A 26,493-nucleotide genomic window follows, 5' to 3' on the forward strand; every position below is an offset into this window, starting at 1 on the left:
AAAGCATTTTTACCACTTATTTTCTTGGGTTTTTTTCCAACCTATCTTCAGTTTTAAAACTGTATGTGTGATTATTTTTTAAATACACCTGAAATTATTCGATCTATCTCTGCACACTGCACTGACCTGTCTTACTGTCCCTCTTTTCCCCTAAAAAATACTAAGAGTTACAGTGCAAACCAAACACGGCCCTTCTGAAAAGAGAAAAGTTGGGCTTCAGACCCTCCAAACTGAGAAAATCTGCAAAGGAAATGCCTTAAAAACTATTTATTTTTATAGTGTATTTATAGTGAATAAGTCACTAATTTCCACTGGCCATTAAATGACTGACCATAATCTGGTAGAAATCAATCCCCTGTTGGCTCTGAGTGGCTTCTCAGAATTCTGGGTGATTCTTGTATAGACTTTATTTCCTACCTGCCATCTTTAATGTTCCTCTTGGGACTCCCTGCAAACCAATTCCCATTTCAAAATGGTTTTATATTTCCTCACCATAAATATTGCTATTAATTTTGTTGTGTTTTCTGGATTTCTTGACATGTTGTGTTATGGGGTTCTACCTAAGGAGGTATTTTGATGTGCCACCTTTCACTTTGAGCAGCAAATTTGCAGTCAGAGAAAACAATCCTATAATTCAGCTGTTTCAGTGACAGAAATGAAGCTTATTTACCAGATTCTGAGTCACAGGTTAATGTGCAGCAATTATGATTGAAAATAATTTTTATCACTGTGTTTTCTGATTTGCCACACTGGATTCTTTACCCCATTAAGTTTCTTTCATCACAGGGCTGCCCTAAGTTACCTGGAAAGGAAGTTTCCAACTGAAATAACAGAATGGATCCTGTTTCCAGATGGTATGTTAACAATAATTTTTGAATTATATATAATTAACTGAAATAGTCTCCTTTGCTTGCACTGAAATCTGCACCTTAGGTGTATTCTCTGTATCTCTAAATACAGGATGATCAATGCCCAACTTTGATCAAGGACTTGAATATAAATAATTATATTCAGAAATATATATTGTGTTTATTGGGTGATTATTCATTTGATTATCAGAATAAATAGTTCAACATTACAAAACCAAAATAATTACATTTAAAAACTCTCTATAAATTTAACTGATCTGTCTTCAACAAAACAAAAACATGTAAAGGGATTTATTAATTAAATGGTTTTGATTAGAAAAGTTTTGCCAGAAGCCACAGAGTTGTTCAAGATAAAAAAAAAAATTCAAGAAAATTTATTTTTATTAAGTTTCATTTGCTTATTTATTCTTTCTTTATTCTTTTGAAACAAACAGAAGCATTTTTAGCTTCATCCTCTCTCCTTTTTGTGTTGTACCCATGTGCTGAGTATCAAGGGGAATAAATCAGGGAGAATAAGCAAAAAAGGCACCATCAGAAATTATTTTTATTACTTTTCTGTACTAATTCAATGGAAATTACACATTTTAAAACTCTCTGTTGTAAGGGTGCTGCCTATAAATGCCAGAACTCCTTTTGCACGTGTTTTAGCTCTGACAACCTAATAACTTTTGATATTGAGAGCTTAGTATTGTTCATTTATTATATCATAAACTAAATATGTAGTAGCTTTTTAGACTTTATAAGATTAAAAAGAATTTCACAGAGAACTGTTTGCTTGGCAGTAGATTAGATTCAGTTTGTTGTCTGAGAGCTAATTACCTGATTTAATATTACAACAGTTGTCATTTAGAATCTAACCCTCTGAGTGAAGAGGGCACATTTCATCTCAGAATTTTTGTTTGCAAAACACAGAGACATAAAATGCATTGAGATACTGCAAGGCCATAAAATAACTTTCAAAACCAAGGGTTTACTGCGATCAGGACTTAGCTGACACTCAGGAAAACAGACTGACCAACTTCAGGAAGTATCCCAAGAAAATTCCCCAGGGAAGACTGGAAGGGAAAATCAAATGGGTAATGACTCCATCTACAGGAATCTGGAGGTAACAAGGATATTGATGTCCTTCCCATCCTCTCCAGCCAGAAAAGGTCAGCACCGTTCCTTCCACAGGAACAAATAACAACTTCCAATTAAAAAAAAAAATACTGAAAAAAATCAGGTTATGCTTCCCAGAGCCTTATGAAAACATTTTTTATTCCCACATACACTTGACTAAGGAAAACAGACAGATGACCGCACAGATAGGATGTTAAAATTCCATTCACAAAGCCAAGCTTAATCACTTTGAAAATATTTCCTAATTTTTAGATGCAGTTTCAATTGGAGTCTCAAAATCTTCCACAGAACAATTTCTTCCACTGAGGTCAGGAAAACACATCCTTATGTGGAAAATACTGTCACACCATGGGATTACTGTAATTCATTATTAGAATTATATTAATTCATTATTAATTATTCTAAGGAGGTTCTCACACTGCTTAATCTTTGCTAGAAGTGTATGGTCTTGTAAACAACTATTGCCACTGCAATAAAACAGTTACCAAAAAAAAATCAGGATTTTAAGTTTATATGTGTGTTATGGTCTGGGCTTTGAAATTCTTACTCAGGAAGAGTGAAATAAATGAGGTTAGAATTAATATTTTAAAATAATTTTCAGTATAAATGCTTCAATTATACATGTTAGGATCTCGATGTGAAGCCTAAATGTAAAATTTTTGTTTTGTCAGTAGCCTTGAAAAATGCCAAATTATCCCCAAAATTCTTTTTTTTAAGAGGTTGAGGGTATTTTAGACCTCATTGAGGAATCTGTCTTGACAAGACTTTAGGAAAAAACTAGGATGGTATTTAATTAAGAAGCACATGCTTTAACAGATGTTTCACTATTTACAGTCACATCTCGTGCTTTCCTAATTCAATGTAATATTATATGTGCTGAATTTTAACATAGTTGTAAAACTCATTCCCTCTCCATCTCATCCCTGAGAATATAAAATGCTATAAAATTACATCATTCCATTATTTGTAAATTACCACACAAGTTGTAAACAGCAAAGAATCTTCTATATAAACCACAGAGACATTTCCACAGAATTTTCTAATTATTTCTTATTTAATTCTAATTTAGATTCCAGCAGACCATCAATAAATTCTGTATAGGAAACAAGTATTTAGATATGATGCCAAAAAAAAAAAAGCTGGTAGAACATATTGTTTTATTTTCTATTTAATGTGTATTTCTTGCTACCTACAGTGAGCAGTCTTATTTGTAATCAGTGAATAAAACACAAATAAAACAGTTTTTAATTACATTCTTTCTAGTTACTATGACCACTTTTTAAAACCTAAAACACTTCATTGCATATTAAGTAAATCAAATTAAAAATAATGGGTTGCTCTTAACTGTAACTTGCCTCTGCAGATCAGTAACAATGGGATATTTATCCCAAATGCATTTCTTAAAAGTGAGGAAATTGCATCTCAGGAAAACCTAACATCAAACTAGTAAACTTTTTCAATAGGAAACTCTCCAAGCCTCTGTTTTTGTGGATGGACATGGAAATTTTAGCATTTGTACCTCAATTAGGCCTTTTTTTTCTGGCTGTGTGCTGTTCTCTCAAAACACTGGTTTCCAGTGGGACTGGACTTACCTTCCCTCAAAGCAAGACATCCCTCCCCACTCAGCCAGGCAGAGGGGATCCCAAGCACAGTAGTCTTGCCCCATCTTTCCCTTAAGTTGCTTTCCCAAAGGGAACTTACAGGAAAGATGGAGTGAGACTACTTACAAGAGCCTGAGTGCCAGGACAAGGGGGAATGGGTTCAAACTGAGAGTAAGTTTAGAGCAGATAGTAGGAAAAAATTCTTCCCTGGAGCAAGTTGCCCAGAGAAGCTGTGGCTACCCCATCCCTGGAAGTGTTCAAGGCCAGGTTGGACAGGAACTGGAGCAACCTGGTCTGGTGGAAGGTGTTCCTGCCCACGGCACGGGGTTGGAACAAGATGACCTTCAAGGTCTGTTCCAGTGCAAACCACTCCATGATTCTATGGTTCCACAATCTCTCAACTCCCCCAAGGAACCTTTCTGTCACTGAAGGAGGACAGTGGGACTCTGTGGCACAGGGTCTCACCTGGTTATAGAGGGCACAGATGTGCAGAGCCGTGTTTCCTGAGGCGTTCTGGGCACACATGTCGGCGCCATAGAAGAGGAGGTGCTCCAGGTGTTGGACATGTCCATACCTGCAAGCCTGGTCAGAGATTCAGTAATATTTTGGTTATTATACAACCTAGATCTGCTTATTTGGGGGATGGTGATTTAAGGGATCAAGGAAATACTACGTTTGAAACTTTTTATCCACTAATATTTATGACTCAAACGTGACAAGCAATGGACAGAAGAGTTTTTGGTCCTGCTACTCCTCGGAATGTTGCCCAGTAGATGGCACTGAAGATGGTCAGATTTCCAAAGCTTCTTCCTTCTATTTAGGGAAATACGGCCAGAATTGAATAACCTTCTTGGTTCTCTGATGTATCTATCTGCCTGTCAACTAGGCACATAGTATACACATGGCACTGACCCAAGAGAGGGAAAAATCTTCAGGAGTCATTTTATCTGTCACACAAATAAAAAGTTAGACCCTGAATACTTGGAAGTAAGTCTCTAAAATATCACTGAAATTGGAAACTTTCCTGATTAGCAAATAAGTTTGAGAAAAATCTCAGTATTTCTATTCATCAGCCTCATTTACTTGACCACTTTCTTCTCTCTGGCACACTGACAGAGCACCTCCCAATTCCTAACATTTTTAACTTCACACCATCTCAGATCATCATAATTCCTATATAATACAGGATTTTGGCTAAGAGAAAGAGGTATAGAAAGCTATTGAGTCTGTCTCAGGTACCTAATTACTGCTGAATTCAGGGGGAGGTACAAACTGACACACTTGGACTGAATCTACAATTTGGATGAGAAAAATTAAGTGTACTGTCAGTGCACAAATTAAATCAATCTGTGACAGATCATTCATCAGGGCTACCAGTGCAGAAAGAGACAGGTATTTCCAGATGATATCCTTGTTATTACTATCCTGGCCCAACATGAACTGCCATCTTTCCCCTTTACTATAAGGGTAACCCAGAGACTTACCTCCAAAAGCTAAAGACTGCATTAGCAAAATGACAACTATACTTGCTATCAATTATTTCCTTGCCATGCAAGGTAACTTCAGCTTCTGCACACAGACAACAACATATGGGACTGTATTGTATCACCATCCATCTTAATTCATTGAGAAATGCTTGGATTATTGATTACTGAAAACAGATTGCCCCTAATGCAGGTGTAAACTTTGATTTATTTAGGATTACAACTAATACAGTGGGTTTGGAAAGCTCTGTTTTATTACAAGAAATAATGGCCTTACGTGTACAAGGCTGGGTTTTAAAAATAGGGAATTCTTGTCTTTATTTTCAGAATTTTTATGATCACTCAAACTCATCCACACAGAGAAAAGGCATAAAGTAGCTGCAATGACATTGGGATTATTGCAATCTTTAAACTTTGTAAGTTATTGAGTTTATCGTTACGCACAGAGAAATTAATAAAGCGTTCTTACACAACTGCTGTATAATATTCAGATGTTTCTGGAGAAGACAATAAGAGTTCAAAGATATAAGTTTTTACGAATCTCATTATAGAGCACACTATCACTTTAGCCACACACCGAGTATGTAAGAGAGGAAAGGAAAACCCAAACAGCAAAGGGAAAAGTATTAGGAACCCAGCTTTCACACACAGAATGAGGAAAACTGACTCAAACTATGAGTTTGTAAGAGTTTAACATCCATCAGTGCAACAACTGAAGGATCCCAGCAGCAGGATCCTGAACACAAATCTTCCTGTAAAGGTCACCAGAGACAAAGGAGAAAGTACTCTCACACACACACAAGAAGCACTGCCAAGGATACCAACATTGGCATCTAACTAAAAGCTATACTCTTTTACTGAAGTGCCACTAAACCAGATGTTAAACTTCAAGTGTCCATGACATAAATACAACCACTGCAATTTCTGCAGCAAAATCAACAGTAACCATAGGATTTCAAAGTTACAGAACTGCACTGGAACAGTTTCCACTTCTAATTCACCACAGCAGGATGCATAGTGAATAAACAAAACAAAACAAAATAAACAAAAAACCTCCAACAAACAAACAAAACCAGAAAAAGTAAATAAAAAAGGAAAGAAATTCCATACTTAAATGCATGGACTAAAAGGTATCCAAAGGACCTTCAAAATGGTGCTGAAACATAGAATAAACATGGCACATTTCCTCATGCAAGTTCAGCTCCAAGCAAAAAATAATCTTTCCCACCTGATGGATTTCTTGCCATCCATTTTCATCTCTGCAGCTCACTGTGGCATGTTCATGGAGTAAGAGCTCACAGCAGTAGGGATCCCCTCCCACGACAGCCGTGTGGTACAGCGGGGTCAGGCCACAGCTGTCCTTGTAGTTGGGAGATGCTCCCAGCTCTAAAAGGGTCTGAAAGCAACCACAGACTGTGAAAAATATATTTTGGAGGCACTTCTACCTATAAAGGGTCTTTACCTGAAAAAGTATTTATAAGGTTGATACTTAATATATACTCTTTGCTCACCTATTTATCAGCTGTTAAACTGTGCCCCAGCCCATTTTAAGCAAGAAATTTTTTAATGAAGAAATGACCTTGGAAGCATTAGGATCTAAAGGAATCTATGGGGATAGCACAGAAAGAACGAGTGGCAATGAGTCCAATTTCCATTCTCTCCCTAATTCAGAAATCTCAATTCTTCAAATACTACATCACCTTTGCAGCACATTCACATCTTCAGCTACAAGGTGCATTATCAAAAATGTCATGCTATTTGAATATCTGTCAAAAGGAAATGAGCAAAAGCCATAAACCTAAGGCTTAATCTAGACTATCAGTGTGATTCAAGAATACTTGTTAAAATACAAAAGAAAACAGAAGAGGTTGTGTTAAAATATAATGTGTAATCCAGGCCACTGTCATCTGATTTCAAAGAGGTAAGTGACAATAACTCTATTCCTATTTCCTCTGACAGATCTTTCCCAATGTATCAATGAATAAGCTTAAATATCACCCTTTTTTCTTCCTACTAAAAAAAAAAAAAATCAGAAGTGAAAAGGCCTTTTATTGAAAGAAAATCGTAAGATTTGAAAGCACAAGAAAGCACAAGGACATATTAAAGGATCCACTAAGGACAACATGGTAATTAACTGAAAATATTCTCCTTTATGTATCTTTTTTTAATAATATAATATATACTTTGGTATTGAAAGCATTTACCTTGAGGGCTATTTGGTTCTTGGCCCTGGCTGCTTTGTGCAGAGCTGTCATTCCATCTTTGGCTCTGAAATCTAAATGTGCTCCTCCATTTTTCAGAGCTTTTATCACTTCTACTGTATTGTCAAGCTGAGCTGCCAAAGTTAGGGGTGTTTCTAAAGAAAAAAAAATAGCACGTACTTGGAAAAAGGTCAGTAAAATTATAGAATAAAGAACATTTGCTTTAAAAAATGTCAAGTTAAAAATGCTGTTCAAAGAAAATCATAAATTATCAGTTATCTGTGGACAGCAAAACCACACGGATGCCATTAGCCCCGAGTCCTGAAGGTAAGAGAAAGGATGTGTGAAATTCAACCTGTTAATCACTTTAGTTTTAACAAACTCAAGGTCTGTCTTATTGTTCTGACCTCCACTTTCCAGATCATGATAGTTGGGGTCCAGTCCTCGGTCCAACATCTTGGTCATTTTTTCCACAGAGAGATGGTGGACATGATCCATGAATTTTCTCAAATTAGCCTGAAACAAAGAGTGACAAATTAATCATCCTCTGATTTTAAATATAAAAATTTTTACTAAAAGTGAAATATTCTGTCAGTTTATGTCAACATTCATTGACACCACTGAAAGTAGTTAACACACATTCCTAGAGAATGACTTTATACTAAGAACATAAAACTTGTTGTTTATAAAGCTCAAATGTCAATGTAAGAGAGTCTTATTTTTACAGTTTTAAGGGAAAAATGAGTGATTCATTCAGTAAGAAATCAGGCTGGTGTTTGGTGATCATTATTATTATTCTGATCTGCAAAGTAGTCTGAAGACCCAGATCTCCATTTCTGCAGCATGTGGAAAGCACACTGGATTTATAAAGGAAGGGTCATTTAAAATTACGTTTATATCATAGAATCACAAAATCGACTAAGTTGGAAAAGACCTCTGAGTATATATATTTATATTTATCTTTCTATGGGAAAAGGTTTCCAGATTACAATTCACACATTGGCAGCACATGCTGTTTGTTTTTCAGCATTTGGTAATGAACTCCTACTTCTTTCCAGTTTCTCACATTACTTTACTGAGCAGGTAACTGGTAAATTCTCCAAGAAGTTGGGAATACCTTGGTATGGAGCTTGGCCAGCTGCTTTTCATCCAAGTTGAACTGCTTGTACACTCTTTTCTTGTATCGAAACTGAGGGAGGAAAAGAAGAATAAATTTTAAAACTTAGAACTCATAATTTTCTGACCTTACCAGAAAGTATCATCCACAATCATGTGATTTAGGCTAAACAAAAAAAAAAAGGGCTGGTATTTAATTTTGAATATTCACCAATAATCAGCAGTCTGCTTAACATACCAATATCATAATTTTACAGTTCATTTAAGCAAAATTCATATCTCATATGACTATACTAAAATCAAAGGAGGAAATCAGCCTCTAGAATATACATAAATAAGCAAGAATTACACTGAAAAGAGCTTTTCCCTGAGGATTTTCAGGCACTTTCATTTATAGTCTCAGGTAGAAAGAACTGGGAAAGCATGTTAAATAAAAAAATACGCATTTCAAAATATCAGTTTAGCATTTCTGAAATATAAAAAAAAAAAAAAAGGATTCCTGAAAAATCAGTGTAGGAGGAACTTTACAAACATGGGAGTAATTGTCCTGATGTGGAACAGGACTTGTTTTGTGAATGAGGTTCAGAGGATTGCCTCTTTTTTTTTTTTTTTCATGAAACTCACATTTTACGCTGAGCAATTTCTACCCTATGGCCACAGCAGCAAAAATCATGGGGGAGTTCCACAGTTATAATTTACTACTAATAAAATTTATTACTATAATTAACTAATTGTCCTATGCAGAATTCAAAGAATGCTGCATTTCTCTTGGACAAGGGGACTGCACTGAATGAAGCTTTAACACCAGCTTTTCACACTTTCAACTCCTGAATTTCTGCAGTGAGAATTTTGCAAACACTCAGGAAACAACATGACGGGAAAAAAAATTTTAAAAATCAACATTTAAGTGGGTATTTAATTTGTTTGCAGCTTTAATATGAACATCAGGGATTGAATCTCTGAAATAAATGGCTAGAAAATGTAAAACTTGAAGCTTTCTCAGGGCCCTGGTTCTTTTCTTTTGGATTTGTGTTATAGTGGAGTAAGTTTATTAACTGCACATTATTAGTGGTTGATGTAACACCATACAGGCAACACCAAAATTAATTAAACACCAGTTTCATGCCCCAGTTTCCCGCTATAGTGTGTTTCTGTGTGATCTGGCTCTGCTTCATATTTTTCCAGTGCCATAATAGCTCTGCCCAGTTTATCCCCAGCTGCATGAGCAACAGAGAGGGGGGAAATTCCAGTGCCTACACGTGACTGCTCCACATCCACAACCCCTCCTCCCTTCCTGCTTTCCCAGGAGACAGACAGAGGAAATCTGTGCACTCTGAAGGATGGCAGAGCTAGATGGGGAAAAAAAGGCTTCACTGAGACAGAAAGATCTTCTCTTTGGGAGAAAGCAAAGGCTGGTTATCCAGTAACTGCTTCCCTACTACTGCAAACATAAATACCTCAAGTGAAGGAACTCCCTTGTTCACTGGCTGTGGGTATTCCCTCAGGAGTCGTTCCTCATCCAAAAACTTCCCATCTCTACCATTGCTTGCAGGCTGGAACAGTCCATAATTCAGGACATCTTTCAAACTCTGATTCAAAGTGCACAAAATCCGTTGCTTTGCAACCCACACTGAAGCTTCTGGGTTAAATCTAATGCATTTCTGCAAAGAGAAATTATTTTTAAGAAGACTAATTAATGAAAAAATATTTAAGCAATACCTTAAAGTCTAAAAATTACAAATGCGATAAATAGTTAGAAACACACACAATAAATCTACAAAACATACATCAACAGAATTATATTTTAGATGTGCATTTATAATAACCAATGCACAAGTACTGTGAAAACACAGGATGTTTCAAGTCTTTCCACAAAATACAAGAGACCATATTCTTCTTCAGAGAGAGAGAACCTTCACAGAAAACCTGTTCAAAAAGGGATGTTACAAGATGTTTAACTATCCAGTTGATGCTGGGATGTTCTGATATGACAATCAGTTTGGTCCACAAGAATTGCTCCCAAAAAATGGTATTCAGGCAAAAATTCTAATTCATTTGTTGTTACATTTATCTTAGGGTAAGTTTGTGGGAGGAACAGAGAGAACTGTGAAGCAATAGAGGATGTGAAAACCTTGAAAATCCTTCCCAGTTCTCTGTCCCCTCATGATTCAATATGGGATGCAGGGATTGCACATGGGCCAAAGAAAAATGTTAATGGATATATATCTTTTTTTCTCAATACATTTCCATGAGGTACTACAGTAGTAATGTCAGTAACCACTCTTGAGGCCTTTTCTGAAGGGCTCTGCTACTCCCCATATTATAGTTGTATATAAAGTACAAGTACAAATAAGATTGATGTTTAATAAAGAGTGAAATATTTCCTTTAACTTTACCTACACTATCTGTTGGCATCTTTTTAAAGTCCTGAGGCCATCCATAAGAAAATGTTAGTCTGTCATTTACAACTAAACATGTTTATCCTGGCAGAGTTCTGCATGCAGTTGAAAGTGATCTCTGATGACATAGGCACAAATCACATTATAAATTCATTGAATAACTCAATTCAGAAATTCGAAGAGCAAATTCAAAGGCAGAAATCACAATATTTTCTATGTTCACAGTGCCTTCTTGGCTGCTGCAATAGTGTGTGGCAAAAATTTTCAGCAGTAAAAAATACAACCAGGACATGAAGGACTTTCAATTTACAACTGTTTTTAACTGAGCAAACCCTACAAGTCAACCAGGCCTTTTTATATATTCATCAGAGCAAATGTAAGCACATGAGATATTAGATTTTGTCACAAATAAAGCTGGATAGGAGAGAGTTTTCATTCCCCTCAAATATTTTATATTTCAAGGTGTTTCGTGAAAAGTTGGGGGGTTTTAGATGTTGAAGGGAAGGAGAGAGGGAAACAGAAAATTTATTATAAACAGTATTTTCATTCCCAAACATCCCATTAGTTACAATACCAACTTATCCCATTTCAAATCCCTGTGTTCCTTCAGAACCTCACTTTCTCCGTGACTCTTACATGGATTCAAACTTCAATACAAAGTTCAGGCTCAAACATGAGCAGTTTTCAGCAACTCTCAAAATTATCAGTTATAAGGTATGTTATGAACTTAACTTCTATTATCCACACATTATCCACACATTCTGAAAGAGTATAAGAAATGTTATTCAAATAGGAAGAGACAAAGATAATTTTGAAATTACAAGTTTGGGGGTTTTTCCCCAGGAAAGTATTTCTTGCATGAAACAAACTAATTTTGGATTTGTATGACACTCTTTTGATTTTAAAAACACAAAACAGTAACTTCTTCCCACACTTTAAGTCTGCTGGGTTTCAATGCACCTTGAGAATTCAACATGTTCAATTTTGTTCAGTCTATACTTGTGTTCTGTCTGTCCTTGATAACACTGCAGATAATGGTGTATTTCTAATCTCCAAATATCTGCTAAATTGGCAAAATTATAAATAATTTCTAATTTCTTCAGAATAGATTTCAATGGAAAGTAAATCTTTTTATGGTGTTTATGCACATTGCATTGGTAATACACAATATTTATCTTCTGAAATCCTTTGCTTTCCACAAATCTGACAATGGCACATCCATTTAAAGCATGAGGACAAGACATAAGAGTTTGACCACCTTCACTGGACCTGACAAGACAGTGAGGAATTCTTTTTGTGTAGTAGCTCAAAGGCTTGTTTTAAAATTAGTTATCTGATAACTACACTACAACTGTATTTTTACCACCCTGACTACAATATGTTAAGAGTCCGCAATGGTAGAATAAATGGAAACACTTTGAAACCAGTAATTTTACAATGTATCAACAGCCCTTGCTCTTTTAGTAATTCACAAAAAACCAAAAATGCATTAATTGTAATAAATATTGATCATATTAGTAATTTATAATGAACTGAGATCAATGATGTAAAAATCAAATCAATAACCAAATAGCTTTGCTACCAGAATGTCTCAGATTTAGATAAAAGGAACTAATGAGAAAAGTGATTATTTATGCTTCCAATGAAGTCAGCAGAATCTACACACAGATTGCTTTAGCTATTAAATAAGTAAGAATTTATTAGATGTACATGGCACGGTGACCACAAGGAAATGAAACAGCAGCTGAATCAGAAAAGCTGCTCAACTTTTTCTAATCTTCAACAACTTCAAAAAAAAAAATCAAAAAATAGGGATAGTTTAATGATAAAGAACAACAGAAACACATAAGAAGTACAATGAAACATAAAGATGTTTTGCCTTGACAGATGTGGGGTCTATTTATTCCATTCTTTTTGTTGCATCCCAAGGCCAGAGGGAGTGTGATGCTTTGCCAGCTCCATTTCCTGCAAAAATTGCAACAGTTCTTTCAAATAAGAACCAAAAAAGAAGCCCTGAGTGGATCAAAACCACTGTCAAAACCACACTAGGCCACTCAAAACCCAAGTCTAGCAGCACAGCAGCACGTCAGCACTGGTTGCTGAAACGCAAGAGCTGGGTTTTTGATATGAAGCTCTTTGAATCAGGAGAGATGTGGTCAGTTATAATCTCCTATTCCTGCACAGGGGTGAGAGCAAGTCACTGAGCACAACAGAAGGGCTGGAAGGAAGGGAAAAATACAACTCATCCACCCCAGCTGAAGAGAAGATATTAATTCAATGGGAATGATGTTCATGATACAGAATCTCTGAGGAATAACATTTATCCATTTAAAAATATCTATCAACCAACACATCTCTCTCATCAGCCTCATGAAGTTGTCAATCACACAGAGCTGTGCTGTGACAGAGGAACATGACAAATGGTTTGTACAGCTGCCTCCGAAATGTGATTGCCAGAATATCAAAATACAAGTTATTCCTCTCAATAGAAAATGTTGATATTAAAGATGTGACAACCAAAAAGTGGAAAAGGTAAATGAGAGTTTGGCATCAGGAAAAGAAAAAAAAAAGCAAGTCACTCATTTTTATTTGTGCTCAGTGTTCAACTTAATTCTCAGAAACACTGCTTTCCTTCATCAAAATGCCTTCAGGAAACACAGAATTCATGAGAGGAAAGGTCAAAAAAAAGCAGTTTGGCCACACTGTCATCAGCTGGCAAGTCAGATCACCTGTCCAGGTCAAGGGCATGGGAACAAATGTCAGCAGCATCCACAATGTTTCCATCATCAAACTGAAAATAAAAAGGAGGAATATCAGCTGTAAAAGAAAGCAGCAATGGACAGTCAGACACTAAATGGGATACAGAGGAATACTTGTGGAAAGTTGCAAGGGAAAACTTGGCATAAATTTGAGGCAGTGGGGTGCTAAAGATACTGGAAACAAGTAAAAATGGAGGCATTCTAAGCAAAAATGGGATTGTCATAGGTTTACTTGTTCTAAAAACGAAAAAGAACTACCCAGCAGACCCACATTCCAAGCTGATGGCCCTCAGAAGACTGGTGGAGCAGTGGGTGATGAGTTGTTTTTTCTCTCTCCTCGGGAAACATTTCACTTTTGCCGTGACTCAGGGAGGGTGGGGGGGGGGGGGGGGGGGGGGGGGGGGTGGTTCTGAAGTTAATTTTGGTTCTGGCTGGTCATCTGGCTGCTTCTGTCCCCGGTTTGCCTCCATTCTCCTGTGCCCTGTTGTGCCCCCAGCCTGGACTTGTTTGAATTTCATCGGAGAGGCTTGACCCTTCTGCGAAGGAACCTTTGGGGGAGGAGGCCGCCCCGTCCCTCCTCTGCTCCCATGCTGGCAGCAGCTTGTGCCCATAGACAAGGAGGGGGAGTCCCGGTCAGAGCCAGACGCCAACAACATGAGTCTGTGGGAAGAGCCCCTTTTTTCCCCCTTTTCCCCTCCCCCTTCTGCGTGTGGGGCAGATCTCCATTTTCGGCCTCTCCCACAACGACAGCTGGAGCCCAACAGCGCCCCCTGCTGGCCAACCCCGAGCACTGCAGGCTCTGCTCCCCCAGTGCTCCAACAGCGCTCCCTGCTGGCTGTCGTTAGAATGGCATCAAAAGGCAGAAAGCGCTGAACTGGTTTTTTGGAGGGGACTTTTGGGTACAGGATTATTGTTTAGTTGTTTTTGTGTTCTTTTGTTGTTCTGCCAATATAGCCTTTAATAAAGGGCTGTTATTTTTTTTCTTTCTCCATACTTCCTCAATTGGAGTCTCGTAATTTTGTATTTACAATTGCTTAGAGGGAGGAGCTTGGTCTTCCCCATAACTCATCCTCCTTAGCAAAACACTTCAATCTCATTTAACTGAGACAGGGACTTAAGCTGCAATTGTGACAATCACCTTTGTGAGGTAAAAATTGTACAAACTAAATGTGAGTTTTAGTTAAAAAAGAAAAACACTAAAGGAAAAGAATCTTAATCCTAAAAAAAAAACCAAAGCAAAAACCAAAAACAAACAAAACCCAGTGAGTACTGGCAGGGGGGAAGGGAGAAAGGATGCAAAAGGATAAAAAGCAATGCAGAAATAGAACACCAAGAAGTAGCTACAGGCTATGTTATTGCTTTACCAAACTGCCACTTACCAAAAAACATTTTGGAGTCAATAAATTCGCATTACTGCAGTAGAGCAGTAAAACAGATGGACAGAAACCACCTGAAAGAAGTCTTCAGAAGACCTAATCCCATCTCAGCATCAGAATTTAATAAAATATGATTCTGAGCATTTTAACTTTAAACATTACCCAAAGGGAGCATGTAAATAGAGGGTAAAACAAAGGAGTGGAACAACCATGTGTTGATAATAAAATGATGAAAACATTCCTTAAAACAACTGGCTGAAAGAACTGATCTCCATATCTGTGAAAAAAAGCAGTTTTAGGCACAGAACATCATCATCCCTGACAGAATATCATGCAAAGGAGGTTTTCTTGACAACAGTTACTGGAGGAGAGCCAGATTCATTCCATTTATAGGCAGAATCACTTTTGATATGTTCCTACATAGGCTGAAAAAAGAAATGGATACAAGATGACTTAGCTGGGATTCTGACCAAAAAGGTCCAGGGAGGGGGAAGTTATGCCAGGCATCAGAGAGGAAAGCACAAACACATCAGTTCACCAGATTTTCAATGTCCAAAAGACGACTGACACCAGCAAAAGCACAATTGCCTTCAGGCACAATAGATTTAGGCACAAGGTAGGAGACTGGGGGCTGTTGACTGCCAGCTTTGCTTACAGGGAGGAAGGATTCCAACCTGCCACCACTGCCCTGGCAGCGTGACACTGAACTGGGCTGCCCTGGGAATGAAGCATCTCCACCTTAAGGGCAAACACAACTGAATATTGCAAAGAGGGAAGGAACTACTCTCAGTACCTGGCATTTCCTGTCAAGCCTGAGCCCTCTGAGCTGGATGCAAACAAGCTTCTGGTCAAAAGAAATCACACCTGCTGAGCCTCCTGGTTTATTAAATCAGGAAATTAAATGCCAAATAATACAGCTTTTTGCCCCACTCTTCTATGAATGTGTTTGTGGATGTGGAGGGTTTTCTATTCTCTCCATCCCCTCAGTAATTTCACTGAGCTCAGGAAATCTTTCAGTGGCTCATTTAAATATTCTCCACACTCCTGTGCTAGGGGTGACACTTGAATGCAGGTGATGCACAGAAGTAATAAGAAATTATTCTTTGTACAAAGCATTGTTTCAATAAATTGAATTATCACCTGAACTGAAAAGGGGACAAAAAAGAACTGAAAACTAAGTGTTCTTAAGGGCTTTGTATGAACTCGTCAAGGTTTACATGATCTTTAAAAGTTTCAAATGAGACTAAAAGGGCAGCAAGACAGATTTGCTACAATGGGTGATAATTTATAAAGTTTTCTATAGCAGCGCATCCTATTTGTGGTGCTTGATGCTTATCTCACACCTGCAATGAAATAAAGGCAATTTATACCACAGCCACTGCAGATGAGCAAACTTTATTCATAGTGATTTTGGCTAAGGGGATCCTAGTGATAGCTCCCCAGGGGATTGAATTTTATCTAAAAACCTTCAATTTGTTTTCTTTTAAACAAATACTAACACTTCCTAAAGAACTAAAAAAGCACAAAAGTAAATCATGTCATTTCATGCTTGTTTGATTAAACAGACTAATTTTAAACACCTTTTATGTTTAATTAATTGTAATTATACAGCAAATGGGGTGTATGTTGGCTCTGGCTTGTAGTTATAAAACAGTTCATAAACTATAATCTTCTCCACAGTTTGCTACCCCACATTTAAGCCACCAGTCCTTCCTGTTTCCTAAGCTGAATCCAGTTTTCACTTCTCTATACAAAGAGCTAATAAATTAAATCAGAAATAGATCATCTGCTATAGAACTGTTTGTTTCAAGCAACCCAAGTACTTTTCATTAAGAGCCTATTGAAAAGGAAAAAAAAATACAAAAAGTAAAGCAATAAAAAGGAACAAAAGAAACACAAAATCAAAAATACTTTTTGGGTTATTTCATTTCCTGTAAAAAATTAATTAAAAAAAGAGTCTCAATAGTGTCAATAACTAACTCTATAATATAACTCTAAATAACTATAAAATAACTCTAAAACACAGAGTAATGAAATAAGAGGGCTTCAGGAAGCTAACATCTCTCTGGTTTTTAACATCAGAGTAAACCTAGAAAGAAAAGCTAATATTTCCATGCTAGTGGATCAATTCATTGAGCACTGACACGGTCACAGATAGAGCAAGCTGGCAAAATCATCAATAAAATCCTAATCATGTCCAGTTAGAGCTTATCCTGGTTGAGGACTTCACTACTGGCAAAATTCATTTAGATTTAAGATGTACAACAGTGGATTTCAGTATTTCAATCAATACTGAAGCGAAAGACCCAAGGTGATTGCTGCTGCAGCCAGAATTTAATCAAAATTCCATGTGTGGCTCACAGCAGGCCCCTCACCCCTTCCTCTTCATAGAGTTTAACCTCATACCACATAAACTCATGGATGGTACTGCAATTCCAACCACAATCCCCATCTAAAAGATATTTTTTAAGTGCAAGAATCAAAGAGATAATTCCCCCAGTTCCAATACTGATTTCTCTTGAGCACTGTAGGTTGGGCTTTAAAAAGAAAGCTCCAACCACACCTGAGGGCGCGTTGTCAAAACAGTTCTTCCCCTGTCAGCCTGTAGACAGGCCATCTCTATCACTCCAAAAATGAACTTAATTAAAACGAAAGGAATAATTTCATCTGAGATAGATCTTCAATGGCAGCACAGTGTGATGTAGATCTTAAATGTCAGCACAGAGTGATGTATGGGGCACACATCCACAAAATGAATGTGTTTTTATAATCATCTTTGAAATTAAAAAAGTCTGATGTCTACCAGGGTAATTTAGACAATTAATCACAAACTTGGACAAGTTATGGCTCCAGACAGAATCAGTAAGTAACTCCCAAGACTTTTTCGAGGATGATACTGTTATTCCTATCATGGTACTTGTGGAGGACAATGATTGAAACGTTACAACAACAAGCTTCGTCACCTTTATTCTCCAAACATTCCAGGCTCGAATTTTACACATTCAACTACAAAAGAAACATGACTTAATAGTTCCTTGAGAGGAATTTGGGCTGTAGATTTCTAATACTTAAGGAACATCCAAGATACTTTTTTTAATTAAAAAACCACTTTTTATTCTCTTTTACTGGATTAATCAGACATTATTAAACAAATGAAAAGTCTTTTCACTTCTTTTTTTGCGATGTGAGAGATTAAATATTTAGTTAAAAAGTCCCCAGTTTCATCCCTACAGACTGAGGGATGTGAGATACACCCACAGTTCCACAGGTTAACTCACAAATGACTCCTCTGCAAAAATCAGGAAAGGGTCATTTTATTCTCTCTGATGTTTCCCATATAAGCAGTGAGGAGGTGGGAGAGAATAAAATAACAACTTCATGGCATTGTGAAAACTGTGGAACAGTTTGATGCCACCCTTTTTTCTTCCTCCATGCTGAGGATGTTGATTTCTCTGGGTGGAAGTCTGAGAAACAAAACCGTGTAGTAAAGGCACAGCAGCAAAGGAGGAAAGAAAGATTTATTTCTGCTTCTCCTCATCTTTAAGCTCTAAAAGCCACCAGTTATCCAACAAGGATGTCCTTTTATGGGAGGGTGGCAGAGAAAGACAACAAATATGGTAAAGAGAGAGAGAGAATTTTATGACCTCTTGCTACACTCCAGTCAAGTGTCAATCACAATCTCACCAGAAGAGAGAAGCCAGTGGGGTTATACATGTATGAGGCTTTCACAGAGATAACATGTGATTTCTGAATTCAATCTTCCTCTTCTGATGAGATTCCTAATTCTCTTTCTTCTACCCAAATGCAGATCAGACAGATATTTTGCTTTATGATCACAGCTTTCATCAACTTAGCACACTAAATCCACTACCTTGGAGGGGATGGGTCAGGCAGTCAGTCAGGTAAACCACTGGGGTACAAAGTGTAGGGATTAAAAGAAAACACAGCATAAATTTTACCTGTCATATGTCAAAAAATCACAAGAAAAGAGAACAGATCTACTGCAGATTGAAGCAGCAAAGCTAATAAATAAATTTTACTTTTTTAATTTTTTTAATCTGCCTTACCGTTTGCTGCAGGTCAGGTATTATAATTCGAATCACTAATGTGTTGCTCTGACTGTCTTCCATTCTGCTGCTTGGCTTTTCTGCAGTTGCTCTAATTGTGTCATAAATAGTTTCTTCTTTGGAACTGTCTGATTCAGATTCCACAGAATAGTCGGAAAAGCTTTGCGCCATTTCATCTTCACTTGATGTTGGGCTACGAGGCATGTTCAAGTTTTTTACCCTGCCAATATAAAGGAGAAAAAGGAAAAAAAAAAGTTATAGTTAAAGTCTTAAAGATTAACCAATCACAAAGTTTTGCTTTCTTGGAAATAACATGCATTTAACAAGGGAGTTTTATGGTTTATCCTCCTTTTATTTCTGTCAATTATGTGGGGAGGAAGAATGTAAAGGAAATAAATCTGGCTACCAATTTACTGCAGAAGAGGAAGGACAGGAGAAGCAAAAAAGAGTAATAAAATGTAAGATGACCTTTCTTCCCGGGCACACCCAATCTCCCAAAGGATCCAGAAAGCCAGTCCTAACTAGCACTGTTGTAAACTGTACTTAGAACAAGGTCTGGCTCTGAAATCTCCTTCTCCCAGTGAAAAGACATTTCAGGAAATTAATATAAGTGCTAAACTAACATCGTCCTGTACACATTGAGAAACTGCACAGGTGAGGCTTCAGCAAAAGTCAGTTTTTTCAAACAGTGGAATTAACCAAAATATGAAATACTACAGGGAGCCAGGCAGACACAGATGTTGCTCTGTGTTTTGTGGCTCACGTAACATCCTTTTCTATCAACACTACCCAAATCCGTCTATTAAACACACTCAAATACAGAGTTTAGAAACATTTTTAATCTGTGATATAGATTAGGCTGAAATGAAAGTAATTTTAGTCCAAACTAAAGACATTTGCATTCAAAGTTCTCACAGTAAGAACAGCAGAATATTTTCCTTCTGGGTTTTTCCAGCTACACCACCAATAGAATTTTTCTTGTCCCACAAACTCAAAGCTTCTCCAGGAAATTAAAGTTATTATTCTACGGAAAAATGAGGATAAAAATTATACTGAGGGTGAAAAAAAAATCTAAAAGACTATCATGAACTTTGCAGTGCTTGGTACCAATATACTTTTTCAGTTTTTAAGAGGTCAGAAAAACATACCACTGTTTTTCATTTTTTTCCTTAAGAAACCTCCCAAGACAACTTCTCTGCTTTTTAATTAAAAAAAACCCAGTGAAAAGAAAAAAAAAATAAATTTTTTTAAAAAAAACCACAAACAAAAAACCCAAACAACCAATTCCACTGTCAAATCACATTTAAAAAGAGACATTAAAGCAAAAGTAAAGCACAGAAGGGCAAAGTGACTTGACCAAGGTCACTCATATAGCAGGTGAGTGCACTGAGATATCCAAGTATATGTTTTCCATAATGATCTCACAGCCAGATCCCCCAAAGTAAATAAAGCCAAACAACAGCAAGGACTAAGAGAACGTTTTTTATCACTGCGTTTAACAGTTTAGTTTGAGTCAAGCAAATATCAGGACCAGATTAGTCAGTCCCCCTCAGAGTCTGATCATTTCCAAGGCAGTGATTCCAGAGATAAAAGGCTGCCATTCAGTTGGGATTTGAAGGTGCCCATGTGTTGGACAGGCCCGAAGCCTGAGGTCAAGGGTAAGTGTTTCCAAAGCACATCACATCCCTACATCATCAAGCCTTATTGTTATTTCTGATGAGGAATAATTCCAGTGTGATTACCCTCAGCTATAATTACTAATGAAGACAAAACTGTGCATTCAGAAATCTGAAAACATGCCAGTTCACAGCAGCTTAATGCAAGGCCCTATTTACAAAAGAAAACTCTTGAGGGAGTATTTCTTTTTTTTTTGCTGCTTCACTGAACTGTAGATTAATGTTGCTCTCCAAAGCACCTTAAGCCAATAAAAAGCCTAAACATTTTGATGGCTTCTTTATTTATCTACCAATGTTAAAAAATGTGAACCCAAAATATCACAGGGCAATAAACACTGTTTAAGGGCATCAGAAGCCAGTGAGTGTGAGCAAAAAGACATAAAGACAATCACATGTTTTGTCTCTCCCTAAAGCCATTTGTGAGTGCAACATATTCCAGGGCAATGGATTGAACAGAGAGCAGTAAACTGCAATCATACAGCATACAAATAAAGAGTTAAGGAAAAAACTTCCCAAGGTTTTGGCAAGTGGATTTTCACTCAAACACTACCCAGAAATATCTCATTATAGAATAAGAAAGGGAAATCACTGCCTGAAGGACCAGCTCCCAGGAATCAAGCCTTCAAGTTTAATAAATAGTGGGACAAAGAACTCCTTGGAGACTCATCAACAAGACACAAGCCACCTAGTTTTCTGGAATATACATTAAAGTAAACTAATGCACAGGTAACCACAGAAAGGATAATGAAAACCTGTATCCACAGTGGCAAAAAGAACAGAACCTGAGCCCCACCAGCACTATGGAGAAGCAGATGATTTAAACACCAGTTTTTAAAGAAGACAATTCCAATACTGGACAAACTGCACCAGTACAGGTCCCACATAGGGCAGAGCCTGCTCAGGAACAGAGGTCAATCACTTGAGAGTTGAACTTGATGATTCTTGTTGGTCCCTTCTGACTCAGAACATTCTGTGATTCTATGATGTCTCCCTAAACCTAAGTTTGGCTCTTAACTGTGTGAAAATGGAAAATACCACCATTTAATAACCAGAGAAGCTCATTATCACAGCTCCCACAGGGAAGTTGTTATCTCTCAGAAACTGTTTCAATTTTTTTCCTGTGATATTCCAAATAATTTTCCACAACCAAACCTTTACTTCAGAAAAAGTAAGGCAGGTTGCCTGGCTTACTTAGGCTCGTACAGCCAATGAAAATATAGGATCCCAGGTTCCTAATCCCTCGGCAATTCATTGGTTCAAAAGGATGCTATATAGCTAAAATATAGATTAAGTATTGCTTGGATGCCTTCTTTCCTTTTCTTTAAAAAAGCAACAGATCACACACTTCCCATAGTTAAACTGATTGTATTTTGTAGCATCAGTGGCTGCTTTTGGTATAGAAAAGTGCTGAGTGCAGAAACGTTTCTCTATAAATGAATAAAAGCAGATTTCAAATTAACTTGGAAATAAACTCATGATGGAAACTGTCACCCCAAGTGTTTGCTCCACCTCTCACCCTCAGTCCACATTTTTCAGCTCCTGTGCATTGAGTGTTTCCCAGCCCTGGACGCTTTCCTGCCCTGGCCCCTGCACGTCCCTTGAACAAAGCAAGCATGAGCTCCAGCTGCTTAAACACCACTTCTGACACAGGAGGGCCTTGAAAAACAGCTGGAAGATGAAAGATTGAAAGGATGGCCATACGCTCACTCTTATTATTGTACTTTTCCCTCAGCACTTTGCCCTTTACCTGTGCAGGAGCACTGGGATGTTTGCTATTGCCAGGTTATGCTTCTTAGATCCACAGGCCAGATGAAATAAGTTGAGCTCAGATTGCTGCCTTCCCCTTGCAGATGCTATTTTTAGATTTATTTTTCCTCTGTCTTTCACAAAATTCTCCAGGAACTTCTTACCCTGCTATTTGTTACCACCATACCATTAAGGAGAGTTTAAACCAGCCTAAACCATGGGGAAGTGGTATGACCATCAAACTGCCTTTTTCTTTAAAAAACAAAAAAAATTCTAAAAGAACGTTATAAAAGGCTGGAATTAACAAGAAATTCAACTCCCAGAGCTCACTTACTCTGTCTGAAAGATGTTCTCTGGTGAGTGTAAACTGACACTGCAGAGGGAAAAGGCAAGAGCAGTGACAGACTCATGTGTTTTTTGTAGCCTTGTGGTTGTTAAACATCACATGAAATTAATTTAAATTAATATGTGTGTCTAAATTTATTTTTAACTGTCTTACGTATTATAAACTTGATAGGAAAGGGCTGAAACTTGATATGAAAGGGTTTAAATTATCATCGATGGGGACACACATTGCACAGGGGATCTTCAATAAACCCACATGTTATTATAAGATACCCAAAACACTTGCCCACTACAAAGAATCATGTTTTAAAGTCTTCAACTTTATTATGCCTATGTGCAATTTTCTTGATCCTGCAAAGTAACAAACCCTCCTGTCTAGTTTCACATTGGTAAATATGGAACATAGCGATCTCTACAGACACAAAAAGCTGCTCTAAAAGATCTGTTCCATGTTAAGTCCATATATTGTATGTAGCCCTAAAACCAAGATTAAATTTTGGTAGGGAAACTACAATAAAGGACATGGAGGGATAAAGTTCTTTCCCTGACCTGTGAGATTTTGGTTTTTTTCATGTGAACATAGGTTAGAGTCTCACAGGATTGGAAATTTGGAGCAGTTAAGAGTTCTCTTTAAAATACAGCTGGGACACACATCAAATACCTTGTCCAAGGCCAACAAGGCCAGGTCTCAGAGCAAGGTTTCAAATTCAAGGGTCACTGGCTCCTAGTCACTATAAGAACAATCTATTTTTATATAAACAGTCATTTGCACAATACCAGCCCTGTCACCTGCAGGGAGAAGCCCTCCAGGCTGCTATTGTCAGGTGAGTTCATAAACCTACCTGTGGGAATATCTGGAATACAGAGTCGGCATTGTTTAGGCTGAGTAAGGCCATTAACCAGACTGTGAGAAAAGTTTGCTGTTACAGTAACAGTAACTGCTAGAAAGAGGTACTTAATTATTAACTCTGAAGAAAAACTATTCAGGAAAGAGATTTCTGTCTGTATAGAACCTGCCAGGAGCTCCTAAAACTGTGGCTTTACTAAGGATTATAAACATCAGCTCAAGAACCAGCTCAACAAGTTATTAAATTAAAATTCTGGAGAAGATCAAGCATTGCTTTTTTGTGGGAGCCCAAACCCAGCTTTCAGCAAAGGAAAACAAGGGCTGACAAAAACCTCGTGATCTGAAGGACCTGGACCCTTCTCACAAGAGCTGTTAAAGTTCTACCTCTTGGATCAAGCCTGGCTCCAGCAGAAATCAGAAAAGACTTTTGAAATGATTGTATCAAACCATGTCTAAACCCCTGTCATCCCTCTATCCCCCATGTAATCCTACTAGAAGAAAAATTAACTATTTAGAAATTGCAGTAAAAACTTGTGTAATTCCATAATTAACATAACTCGTCCCCTTCATTAACATGTCCAACCTCAGATACCTTTAAAATCGTGTTCTCGTGTTCAATAAACTATTCCAGTTCCCCCATACTGGAATCGTGTCTAGTTTTTATTTTTCAGACCGCCACTCTTTTTCTAATTATAACAATACTGAAACAAAAAAGCATTTCAGATTGAAGAGGGGGGTACAATCCCAGCACACCATGCATTTCACACCTCTCCACAGTTCTGCAGAAGAGTCATCTGGCAGAAAATTTGAATTGAAGACCAACTCCAAAGGGTAGTTTGCAATTTGATGGGTTCAGTTTCACCCTGCACTCCTACTTTAAAGCTGGCATTAACCAGCACCGCCTCCTGAAGAAGCAAGCCCACCCTCCCTCATGCCCAGACCCCTTCGCTCTTGTTCCCAGACTGCTCTAATCTCTGCATTAACACAAACAGTGAAGCAGAACAAAATACTGACCCAGGTTAAACTCCAGCTTTTTTATGTTTTGGGAGGTTGGTTTCAGCGTCCATCACATCTCTGGATCACTATGCAAATGTTTGCAGAAGCAGCAGGAGGAAGAGGCAGAGGGCCAGCAGGGAACAGCCAGGGCTTGAAAAGGGCAGAACCACTTTATCCAAAAGCAGGATTAATGTTTGCCAGCAAAAAGTGAATCTGAGACACCACTGACTGAGTGACAGGAAAGAAATCTGCATAAATAGGACATCTGATCAACCCCCATGGAAATATGTTATTAGTACCTAAATATCCGCTGATACAAAACTCATCCAGGCAAATGCAAAACCTAAAAGACAATACCCACAAGAAGAAAACCAGGACACTTGCAAAGAATGATAACCAGCCCAGAGCAGAAGCTCAGGGGGGATGAGGCACTTGGAGCTCCCCCAGTCCCACCAGACAGGGACAACAACCCCCCTAATTACAGTTTTATTCCCCCTACAGCAGTCCTTCACTTAAATTCACTTTGGTTACACTGTCTGGTTATGTATTTTTGATCTCTTTGTTAAATAACTAAAACTCCCAAATAAATATTTTAGAAGATGTGTGCTGACATAAGTGTTCATGTACCAGAATGACAAGGAAAATTCCTCCTGTACTTGTCTCTGAAGCTATTTCTCAGTTTCTTACTTCAAAAGTCAAATACTGATCTGAAATCGGAATTGAAAATCAGTGGTCATATCCATTTGCTCACACCCAGCTCAGAAGATTCTTCTTACTGCCCTGTTTCAGCATAGATTTTAAGCACAAATGACAAATGGTTTTGCAAAAGAGTGGGACTTTACCACATTCTTTGTTTTTAGGGAAAAAGAAGGAGAAAATTGAGTGAATTAATTGTTGAACCTGCCTCTTATTTCTGAGGCAGCTTGTTATCCCTTTTTCATGTATATTTGCACAACATAGGCTTGCCAAGAAGAGGCTATTAACTTCTGGTATTTAGAGTCTTAAATACCAACATCATATGATCAAAGTGGCGTTTAAGCTCACACTGTAAGAATTTATATTTTTTTTTGTCATATGTACTTCACCATTACCACATACAAAATCTGCACACACAGCCTATTTCTGTAAAAACAGGAGGGTTTTCTAAAAGTTTCTTTGGTTTCCAACTAGCTTTGGATGCTAAATTTCCCCTCTGTTCTTTGTCTCTTCTACTTAGTATTTATTTTCCTTGTAAACTATTCAGCTGGTCATGGTCTCTTCATGGAAAGGCTGAAGTTCAATCAGGCAGATGTAAAGAGACATTTTAGGGAAGAACGAATACAAAGAGTATAGGAGACAAGCAACTTATTGTAATGAATGGGGAAGGCTGGATGACAGGTAGAGAAGTAGATGTAGAAAAAGCTTTTGAATGTTTGAAGTTCAACGTGAAAAACACTTGAAGTAGGATTTTTACACGAGAAAACAGAACCTGGTGGAAGAAAGGGGAAACAGGCATAAAGATTTAGCGCAGCAAAGTCGGTTCAAATGATTAAAAATCTTTAAAAAAAAAAATCAAATATATTAATAGAGAAAACATAGCAAGTATTTATAAATGTTAACCAGTGAAGTTTACAGTAAAGGCCAAATCCCAGTGGCAATATAAGTTCTTAAGTGGCTTCTTTTAAGCCCCTGCAAGGTTTCCAGTGCAATTGTGCCTGACCTTTATTTAAAGGTCATTCTTCCAGACAAGGAATTACAATCCAGCACCGTGAGCCCCAAGGCAGGGAGCTTCCAGGCTCTATTCATTTCTAGAGCTGGTTTTAACATAGCCTCTAGTTTTTACACTTATTAGAACTTCTACTTTCCAACAGCACTCCTAAGTCACTCTTTAAATACTGCTTGCAATGGACACT

The 26,493-nt window shown here is 37.6% G+C and overlaps 1 protein-coding gene across 1 annotated transcript in view; it reads right to left on the minus strand.

The window, feature by feature from the left end:
• The window catches only part of SHANK2 (SH3 and multiple ankyrin repeat domains 2), a 324,085-nt gene that overhangs the window by 275,267 nt on the left and 22,325 nt on the right, over positions 1–26,493 (minus strand). Inside the window, exons 3-9 of the mRNA XM_027667371.1 lie at positions 18,992–19,211; positions 9,848–10,051; positions 8,392–8,463; positions 7,682–7,790; positions 7,278–7,429; positions 6,302–6,469; positions 4,055–4,171 (exon numbers count right to left, since the gene is read on the minus strand). Coding sequence (XP_027523172.1) covers positions 4,055–4,171; positions 6,302–6,469; positions 7,278–7,429; positions 7,682–7,790; positions 8,392–8,463; positions 9,848–10,051; positions 18,992–19,195 — 1,026 coding nt within the window. The 5' untranslated portion in view covers positions 19,196–19,211. The remainder of the gene's footprint in view (positions 1–4,054; positions 4,172–6,301; positions 6,470–7,277; positions 7,430–7,681; positions 7,791–8,391; positions 8,464–9,847; positions 10,052–18,991; positions 19,212–26,493) is intronic.

The sequence above is a fragment of the Corapipo altera genome, unplaced genomic scaffold, assembly GCF_003945725.1.
Source record: "Corapipo altera isolate COAL_440 unplaced genomic scaffold, ASM394572v1 114, whole genome shotgun sequence".
NCBI classification, from domain to species: Eukaryota; Metazoa; Chordata; class Aves; order Passeriformes; family Pipridae; genus Corapipo; species Corapipo altera.